The following is an 11085-nucleotide window of genomic DNA, read 5'->3' as shown; positions in this document are numbered from 1 at the left end:
TGCAAGGCCAGGTTGGATGGGGCTGGGAGCAACCTGGTCTGGGGGAAGGTGTCCCTGCCTGTGGCAGGGAGGCTGGAACTAGGTGATCTTTAAGGTCCCTTCCAACCCAAACCATTCTATGAAAATTCAGACAGTACAAAAATTAACATTGCAAAGGACTTCATTAAGGCTCTTTCTCAGGTAATATTTTGTTTTAGCTGTCCTCCTAAATTATTTGTTCTCTATAAAAGCCAAAGTATAAACATTTACAAGAATGTATTTTAAATTCCCCAAAAGAAGACTTCAGAAAAAAAAACTTGCCTGCTTAATTGCCTATGCATGTTATGTATTATAACAGTATTACAATTATCTCTGAGAAAAAATTACTTTAATTTTCCTTTCCTTATTTTTTAGGCATTTTATAGTAGCTCTCTGTTTAGAACCTAGTCTGTGGTACAAAGCCTCCATATAAGCGTGTAATACATTGTACGAATATTCAAAGCTAGAAGCCCTTATTTCAGGATTCCTCGAGGCAGATCCTGATGACCTTATTTCTACAAATAGTATCTTCCATGAGTAAGACAGGATTTGGCTTTAGATGCCAGATATATTTTTGAATGTTCATCTTCTAGCCCTTGAGAACTGCCCTCCCCTCAAAGCAAATTATTTCATACTTTAACAAAAGTTTTACGAGAGCAGATATGGAACATTTCCTGTGAATCCGCCACCAACATCAGTATGCTTCCCTTAACCCTTTGCAAAATAAATGGTGTAGCTTGCTCATAAAAATTCATTTGCTTAATTTTACTCCTCTGATATTCACAGTGAACTACAGGAATATGTGCCAGACCTCAGGGATTATTTAAATCCTCTGTTAGGCATTCAAACAATGCACAGGGCTTGAAGCAGCTTCTACAAAGACTCTACGTACTCCCAGATAACGTAACTATCAACCTGCAGCAAAACCTTCTTTATTTCTTCATAAGAGGCAAACCAAAAAACCACTAGTTTTGAGTCCATTCTTCAGCTGACAATTCAGTGTTGATGACAGAGCCTTTGCCTGTATGGACTGCAGCAGCCCACAGCAAGCAACAACCAAACAAAGGAATATGTGCCAGACCTCAGGGATTATTTAAATCCTCTGTTAGGCATTCAAACAATGCACAGGGCTTGAAGCAGCTTCTACAAAGACTCTACGTACTCCCAGATAACGTAACTATCAACCTGCAGCAAAACCTTCTTTGTTTCTTCATAAGAGGCAAACCAAAAAAACCACTAGTTTTGAGTCCAGCTGACAACTCAGTGTTGATGATGGAGCCTTTGCCTATATGGACTGCAGCAGCCCACAGCAGGCAATGACCAAACAAGGAAACATTTGAGCCTGTTTCAGTACCGAAGCAACAAGGCTCTTCTAGTAGACTTGGAACCACGATAGCAGGTTTTACAGGGTCTTGTGACCTACAAAAAGATGTTCCAATCTAAAAACTGGCTCAAAAAAACTTAACCTTATTTACCACAAAACCCAGCCTACTCTTTTTTAATGGCCCGAGCTCAATGAAGTTTCATCAGCACACTGATGAGGGTTTTGGGTTTTTTCCTTACTCAACTTTAACAAATAACAGATTATTTAATTTCACAAGAACACGGGAGTGGCTGTTAAAACAAAAAGGACAGTAATTCAATGCCTTTCCCCCCCGCCTCCAAAAACATGGCTTCAATGTGGAAAACATCTTCAATGTAAAAAGTACCATGATAGTGACAAAGGCAATTTAGAACTCAAGTGGGATTAAAATGCTGAGGCAAAATCTTGAAAGACAGTTTTCGTGATAAGAAGAAAATCTATAGAATTTCATATTTTGAACTTGACAGAATGACCATGAGACTAAGATACAGAACTCCAGGAACCTATAGTACCCACCAGTGAATACCATCTCCACATAGACTTTTACAGATTGTTTCAGAATTACTGTAGGAAGGCCAGCATTCTCTAATGTACATCTGTGGGATTATTTCAGAGGTGCAGGAGGAATTTACCACTATTTCTAAACTGTATGCATAGGCTTTTTTAAGCTAATAATAAACATGGCAGATAGTGAGGGCTAGTGCAGCAGTCTGACAGAGCAAAACATAACTTTCCAGAAAACAGTTCTGTATTGATCAGCTGTGTTATAGTTGAAGACCCAAACACAAATTTATGCACACATCCACTCACCCAATGAGTAGTGTGCGCTTCTACTGGTACACGATGGGAAAAAAAATCAAGGCATTATATTCTCATCTGGCTGAGCCTATCTATGATGCAATGCCAACTCTTCTGACATCTATTGTTGAAGTAATACATTCCAGAAGAATAAAGAAGTCATTCATGATAGCACATTATATAATAGAAATAAACAACAAATGCACCAAAACACTATTTAAGTGGTCTACTTTACTTTGAAAAAAGTTCCAACTAGTTAGGTAAATATATTCTAGAGGTGAATTCCTGGTTTCACTGAATATTGGAATGAGGATCTCTTCCTGATGGTCTCCTACAAGCCCCAAAGCCTGATATTGCCAATATACAAGACAGATTTAACTTTATTCACATGATAGATCATTTCCATGTAATCACCCAATTAGAGTCTGCAGAATCAGGCTCTTAAACATGTATTTTTACTAGTATAGTTACCAATTTATACACAGTAATAGGCATTAATGGATTAAAAAGAACAAATTGTAACTCACGGTGCACCAAGATTTCTTTGACTTCCAGAGGAGCAAGGGAACGTTAACTTCTTTATCCATGGCAATTACTATTTCCTACAGATGCTCAAATTCTCAGTGCGGTTTCATTACGATAAAATTCTCACACTTCTGCTCTAGATATTTTTTTTTCTCAAAATGAATGCATTACATAAAGGTCAGTAACCAGTGAATACTTGGGCTTTTTTAATTGTATTTCTCTCCGGGAGGCAGAAGGCGGCAATAAATAGATACAATTAGAAAACACAAACGTTCTTTGCAAGACAAATTTCAGGACTAACACAAGCTGGCAGAAGCATTAACATTCATTTTTAAAGCTGATAATTCTTCATCCTAGAGCGTCTACGTGCAGCATTACAAATTTGATATAAATCAGTTGCAGTGGCTAACTAGTCCTAATACAGCAGGTTACTCATAATTATAACATTTATCTTAGGCTCTGTAAAAACATACAAGTTTTTATAGCCTAAAGATACATTAACTCCTGTATATACAACTCATTTTCCCTACCACTAGAGAAAATTTAGTTTTAAGGGTTTACAGTAAATGGGAACATTTGACATGTCAAATTCAGGTCACCTTACTTGAAGAATTAATCTCCCTGATTTCAATGTCATTTATATGAAAGTGAAGTAAGTGGTATTTGGCTGTGGTATAGAAAGTCAAGAACGATACCTCCAAATGAACTGCAAGGAGTCAGAATGGAATTACTGAAACTACAGGCTGTAATTTTGAAAAACATATTATGAAGTTACTATGCTTATGTAAAGAAGCTAAATGTAATTACCAAAATTATATTTACCCCAGGTATTAACATTAGCATCTTTCATAAACATTAGCACCTTTTCATAAAATCCTGTGAAGGATTTAATCATTAGTGATGAAGACCTCTGTGCTATGCTGGTTCCAGAAAACACTATTTTCAGCAGTAAGAGACCCCTTAAATCAAATCTCAGGTTTTGGGTTGGAGTCAGAATGCCACCTTCCAGATTGCTAACCTCAGTCCCTATAGCAAACAACATTTCCCTTTTTAATCTTTGATCAAATGACCCAAAAACCTAATTCCAGCTGGCTTATGAGTCATACTAAGCTTCAACTTCACAAAGAAAAGTTGAATATATTTGTTTTTGAGAATATTCAGTCCATTGCTTTTTCATGATATTTTATTTCATAACAACTAACTGGAGTTATTTTAATGTAAAATGATAAAACCTGGTAAAAATAACACCTCAACTGGTTACACATTCCCAATAAGTCATAAACAGAGATTTTTATATTCACTAATTAGCGTGATGTATGTTCCTGATTACACTTTTGTAAAACTTAGGTGTCAGCTTTTCCATATGTCCCTTCTGGAGGTCTGTAGTACTTTGGGAAAGCCATCAGCTGTATCATGTTGAATGCATACTTTCTGCATTTGACATTCTTCTGTACATTCTCTATGCGGCATCCTTCTCTAGTGAAAGGGGGAAAAAGTACAACTTCATGAAACACAGAATAAATAAATATGCTTTATTTGTTCATTGCAGAGTTTCAGCAACAGTTGAAGTAAAAATAACAAAGATTCAACTCTACATTTTTGTTTTCCACAAGTGATGATACATCTTACAAAATTAAATCCAAGGCCAGGCCCAGTACAGTTATTGCCCTCAGAAATAGGTGATAAGATTTCCCCCCCCGCCCAATATATTTGCCCTTGAGGTTTAAAGTTTAGTAAAAAAAATTTAAATACTTTAATGATACATTTTGTTCTAATTCCAGAAATATATTTGCTTTTTAAACCTTTTCATACTTTTTTTCAAATTGTTTGCTATATATGTGAGAGTACACATTGCCCTAAAAATGTGTATTCTAGGAATAAGGCATTTTATTAAGTCTGGCCCTAGAGATTTGTGAAGGAAAGTTTCATCTCTGCTTCATTTCCTGTATGTTCAGCTTTGCAATGAAAAAAAAGAGAGAATGGCTTTTCAAACAGCCCAATCCAACTCTCTGCTTTATAAAGGAAGGATGTTTGTTCACATACAGTACAAAAGTCACAAGTGCCAAAGTGGTGCCTCAAGACATAAACAGGACTTTGTTAAAAAGAATATAAAAGTGTCTTGAAAGCAAAAGCAACTAAAGCAACAATTACAAACAGGTTAATTTCATTACAAAACAGAACTTAACTCTATTCCATTTAGTTAGACAGAAAAGGGTTAGTTGTAGCAAAGCAATAATCATTTGTTAAACAAAAAAGATCCCATCAGCTAGTAACAATGAAAACAATACAAGTTAAGTCTCACAAACCACCGCCCTATAATATTTGCCTAGGGGTTAGTTTGTGTTGTGCAAATTAATTTTTAATATTTTTTTTTTTTTTTTGTCAGACTAATTACTCTGGAAAGAGGGGTTCAAGCATTCAGGATTCCACATCTTCTTGTATACAGCGACAGCATTGTAAGTGGGCTTTCTTTGAGCTAATTACAGTGGGAAAGCTTTACCATGAACAGAAAGAGCAAATCAATTCACTCAATGCATAGTATACTTCTCAGAGTTCAGAAAAAATAATGAAAACAGTACATTTCAGACATTTGTATCTTAAAGATGAATCCTTGGGGTCTGAGATTGTAGAAATATTACAGCATAATTCCTTTTTCTAAAGTTAGTTTGTTGCTCTTTGTAGAAAAGAAAGGAACACAAGTGAAGTTTTATTGATATTTGGCTAATAGCAAAGCAAGACTTAAAATAAGCCACACAACCAGCAAGTGTGAGCTGACAAGCAGCAAGGCGACAGGATAGAAGTGTCGAGAAGTTGGCTTGTTATCAGTTAGACAGCCTGTTTCGGGATCATCCGATTCATTCAGTGCTCCCTGGGTTTGTCTGCTGTTAAACAGGGGAAGTTAGGAACAAATAGAACAGCATTTAAACAGCAAAGAAAGCCAAATGTAGGTATTTTGACAAAGTGAAACTATATAGCCATTTCGATGAAACAGATTTACGCTAAGTACTTCCAATATAACTACTGTGTTCTATGGCTGACATGGGAAGCACGATGACGAGGTAGCTAATACGTTATTAAGCCTGTCAGGTGCCTCGGAGTAGTATGCACACAAGTTAAAGTTAAATATCTTATGAGATGAACTGTACTATCGCTAAAATGAACACACATGCCGAACAGAAACGAAATAAGGAAGTTAAAAAAAAGTTAAGGAAGCAAAGAAAAAAAAGATCACGAATATGTCACAATGCAACACTGACAAAACAGTGTCTCCATGGTGTTCACAGGCTTTTCAGTCCTACTTCACTATCTATTAGGAAATATATAGGCAGAAATAGAAAGGGCCTGTGCTCTTTTTTGAAAGAATTAACTATTTTAGAATAGTTTTAAATGACGGTAAATTGATGACTTTGAAGATTCATCAGTGCTGGTGACTCAGTTTTGAAGTCAACAGCAGTTCTTTTTATTTAAAGGCTCACATCTACAGTCCTGTAAGAAAATTCCCTTGTACCTTGTTCAGTCAACTCTGCTAGGAACTAATCTGCTTACAGTAAAGTTCTACCAAATTGTAGAGTTGTGCAGTCACTCACTCAACCATAAGTCGTGTGGTTGCTTTCCTACCAGAGCAGCAGGGATACTTTCACTGTCAATCTTTTCTATTGTAGTCTTGGTAGCTTCTCTATGAGCAGAATTATGCATACTTCAAACTACACCTCACCTCTTCGGTCCCTCTGAACTTCACTTCACGTGCATACACTCAGGAGTCCTGTTTAGGGTCTTCCTTTGGGCAGCAAGGACTGATAAGATTTTTGTTTTTCTATTTAACTATGAATATTCTGAGATGAAATGACAACTCACTATTTTTACTCTGTGGACTTAAGAATATCCAAATATATTGGATTACAACACTGTGCTTTTTCAGAAGCACATGTCCCAGGTATGCTGTTTTTTCAAGAAAGAAAATGCTGGCAGACAATAAAGAGGCTGTAGGACAGTAAAAGTAGTATCACACAGCCCCAGGAAAAATGAGAAGGGTACATCAGAGAGAGCAGCAGTCACTTCATCTTAAGAAAGTCTGCCTTTCCAACTCGTGTGTTAAAAAGCACTGTTGAGTTTCTTGAGCATGTATAGCCAGACAGGTGCAGGAACTGCATTTACAGGTGGGATCCTAGGAAATGGGCTGATCAAAACCATTCCTTGCACAATCTTCCTGTTAAAGAAGCCTTCCATAATAAGCTCTTAATTTCTTTCTTTGCTTTGAACATTCAATCTGTACATTACACTAATAAAGAGGACAACTCATACTATTTTAAATAGCAAAATAAAAGACAAAAAATAAAATCCCTAATATTTGAACCCAGGTCAAATACTGGTGTCAGTGTGTCTGCTGCTTTTGGTCTACAGTTTTCAAGTGTCCATGGATAGAACTTGGGACAGAACTCAAACAGCATTTTAGACAAAATCCTCCCAGAAACTGTCAAGGAACGAAGCTAACTGTACGTTATGCTGACTTTGTCAGTGCTGTGACTTACACTGAAATAAATAATTCTGTGTTCTGTATCAGATCACTCCAGTTAACGTCTTTGCCCTCGGGTCCACCCCCAGAACTTCCTTCCTCTTCTGCTCACAGTGATAATATTACCGTTTGTAATCAGCTGTAAGGACTAACTGCATTGCTCTCTGTTAATTTTCTCCTTTTTCACGTATTTCTACATACTTCTAAAAACATGCTGCTTGCTGGTTTTCCTTTTCCTTTCTTAATCTCTACAGGATCCCACGATTCTGCCTCTTTGACTGTTTTGCACTGTACCCTCACCCCTTCTCTACTCTTGGAGGTGAGTCTGCTGGTTTCAGCTTACCCCCATAACGCTCTAGCTCAGCCCTCACAGTCCCACCTATTCCTTCTGAACCGCAGAGCCCAGGTGCTTTTGGACTGTCCTTGGTGTCTTCATATGTGCTCCTAAGGCAGAGCGGATGTAGAGACCAAACTTTTTTCTCTGAAAAGATCCATCTAGGCAGCAACAAAGCACAGCATTCGGTAAGTTTGCACAGCCACTGCATTAGCCACCGTTAGGCACTTTATGCTGGAGAGCCTTAGCTTTGCATGCCAATAGTTTATTCTAAGCAGGCCGAGTTACGCGCTTGCAGGTTGCCCCTACAGGGATGAACCCTCCTACTTCTGTGCCTTGTTCTGTCTTGCTCCGTATCTCATTGACAGCCTGACTGTCTTTTATCTATGTTGCTACAAGTCCCATTAGCACCGGTGAGATTTATGCAGATGTAATGATGGAAATACAGATAAAAGCCATTTGTTCTATTATTTTTTTTTCAATAGAAAAGCCTACAGTACATTTATTCTTTGATATGCTGAAAAGAATGATCAGTGTCTTGCAACATAAAAAGTTCTATCTTCCCCCCAGGAAAACCAGAGTGAACAGCTGATGCACAGGGACTTCTGTTCCACAAATTAGTCACATCATTCTATGCATGACTCAGTAAGGCATTCTCAAAACAGAGGAAGAGGATCCAACTCCATTATTAGCTACCCAAGAACAGGCTGAGCAGAATACCTAAACATGCTCCTAAGAGGAATATCTGATCACGGTCAGATGCCTTGCTAGGCTCTGCTGATACTTGTCAATGCACTGCAGTGACAATGTCTTCTAACACATCTTAAAGTGTTCTCCGCAGTGCCTAATGTATCTCGTTAAACAAAAGGAGGCCCTATACCCAGCTGTCAGCAGCATGACAACACTGCTTCCCCTGGCTCATCAATACCTGTAGAAGTTTTACTGCAAACAGCATGAATCCAGCTGGTGCCATGTCAGCTGGATTTATTTGGCTTCTGACTGACACTCAGCACAACCAGAACAAAGTAATACCTGACTCTATTATGGTGTGAAGGTATAGCCATAGTTTTGGATCTTCTCTCCATCACAAACCATACTCTAACAGCTCTGAACTCACACCAAAGGGAAGGAAGACGACTCCTAAAATAACGAGCAAATTTTTATTTCACACATACACACAATTTTAAGAGGAATAGTGAAAGCTTCTAAATCCTTAACATCTGGGGTCATGAACAGCTCTCTAACCTATAGTACTACTTTTATTCGTTTACTTTCAAATTGTTCATTCGAGGCTTACAACATAGCACAAATACATCATAACAGCCAAGGGCGCTGTAAGTTTAATGACAATATAACCATTTCAGTCTGCCTTCTATCTCACTTGGTGTTTTATCATCTTAAACTCCTATTGGGATAATGCTGTGTGCCTATCAAATCAGACAAAGGCAAAACAGCAGGTATTTTCTGTTGTTTCTGAATTCAGATGATAAGTTGTTTGAACCTCAAAGCAGTGAAGCAGAGACAATGAAAATGGTGTGAGGAAAAAAGAAGCCTCTCAAAAGTCCTTACAAAGTCAAGCACACATACGAGGGCACAGTCTGGCTTTTGATTATCAGTCACGCTGACATCCCCGTGCAAGGTTTTTGGATGAGACGCATTTGAACACTCGGGGATATATGCTTCTCTTGTTAGAACTTTTCCAGCTCCAGCTATTAATGATACTGGAAATGCTAAATTGTCCTAAAGCAGTGCTTCAGGTAGAATAAATAGGCAGCTTTCTATCAACACAAGGATTCGGCGTGCAAGCAGTGACTTCAGTCTGAATTCATGTCTTATAGCATGCATACTTTGGGGGAATTTCCCTTTTTGGCAGACAGACTCAAGCAAGCAGTTTCTGGGCCTGCTGGGTTTTTCATGTCAAACTCCAGTGCTGACACAGAAAAATGGCAAAAGTGAGATCCTTCTCTTTAATCCCATCCAACAAAAGCAGCACAGACATTTCTTCAAATAGAAGAGATTGCTAACAGGTCTTGATCTTACACAATTTTGCTTACTTACATTTTCTTTTTAGTTAAGACTATCACAATCCAGAACTTTTAAGAAGCAGCTTCTCTAAAGAATGCTTTCAGCCCTCTGAAAGATTTTAAACAGAATACTGTCTACTTGCCTTTTTTTTTTTTTTTTTTTAAAAAAAAAAAAGCTTTTGGAGTGAAAGCAGCTTAATTTCTACATTATACATGTTACTGGGATTCACTGAACTGCCTCAGAGAAAAATCAACTGTTTCAACACGTAGCACTACAGTTCTGGAAGGTAGCCATAACTTTTTCAAAGGGGAAAGATGGGTTCCTTGTGAACATCTCCTGGCCATTATGAAGATGCTGCACTGTAACAACTAGAAGAATAAAACATGATTCAGAAGGAAATAAACAGATCTCAGTCTAGTCCTAGACGATTGCTGAATCATAGCAGAACTCAGATAAAACATATAAAGGAATATTGGGCAACAACCTTTTATGGTGAAAGATAACGTTGATACAATAAAACCTCCAACAATTTGTAAAAAAACAAATGTTTCTGCATTGTTTCAAAATGGAAGATATAGGAAGGGAACCACCAGAGACATTTTCTGCATCAACGATCTTTACAATAATTCTTTTTCTGATGCACCTTGCCAATAACTTCCAAGTTTTTCCTCAAACCTAGATGGGATTAAACAAAGTAAAAGATGCTAGAAATCAAATTTTGCTCTTTATGTGATCCTATGACCTCTGCTCTAGTATAAGACAAACAGCTGGCATTACTGAAATTGATAATCAGTCTCAGATCTAAGAATACTGGTGAATTCAGTCAGTGATTTGGAGACAGCTGCTATTTGAACATATGCCAACAATACAATCTACTATGTTTCTCAAATTGTCGCACTAACCCCCCTCTATTTCTTTTACAGAAGTCCCGCAACTTTTTTCCATTATTCTTTTTGCTTTTGCCAGCATCCTCTATTTCCCTACTCCTTCTCTCCCTTGTTTGGTTATAACAAGTTACTTTTCTAATGCCATTATTTAGGAAACAAAAAGGAGAGCACATCATATAACACAAGGCTTGTCCACTGAGTTTGACCAAGCGGCAGATTCATGATGTTGTCATGACATGACACTTAGATCTTGAAAAACAGTTAATATAGTAACAGTCATTCAGTATTTTGCGCTCAAAATTCTAGCACTGTTACTATGGGTTCTCAGTCTGTCCATTGAAAAAGATTCCATCTTGAGGAGCTGGCCAGAAACAGCAGGGTAGTGGAGGCTCAGCTATGGTCACAGTGCAGATTTTAAACACCATTATGGACAGGCCATAATGGTTCAGTAAAGAGCAACAGATTAATCAACACACTATCTTGCAGTAGTACTTAATAAGAGGCAAGGAGACATTTGGTCTTACAACCACATCCAGGAAAACCCTGTTGTCTTACGTGATCACGTTGACAGACATGGATTCTTTGGAAGGAACGGTGAAGTCAAAATTCAGTTGACACAGTT

At 37.7% G+C, this 11085-nt stretch overlaps 1 protein-coding gene across 1 annotated transcript in view; it reads right to left on the bottom strand.

Annotated features, from left to right (window-relative positions):
- Positions 1-4047: 4047 nt before the first annotated feature.
- The window catches only part of LOC104161663 (type II inositol 3,4-bisphosphate 4-phosphatase-like), a gene marked incomplete at its 5' end in the record, with an annotated part of 72239 nt that continues 65201 nt past the window's right edge, over positions 4048-11085 (bottom strand). Inside the window, one exon of the mRNA XM_009700175.1 lies at positions 4048-4180. Coding sequence (XP_009698477.1) covers positions 4048-4180 — 133 coding nt within the window. The remainder of the gene's footprint in view (positions 4181-11085) is intronic.

Source organism: Cariama cristata, unplaced genomic scaffold (assembly GCF_000690535.1).
Source record: "Cariama cristata isolate BGI_N322 unplaced genomic scaffold, ASM69053v1 scaffold800, whole genome shotgun sequence".
NCBI lineage: Eukaryota > Metazoa > Chordata > Aves > Cariamiformes > Cariamidae > Cariama > Cariama cristata.
This window is presented reverse-complemented; position numbering and strand designations above follow the sequence as displayed.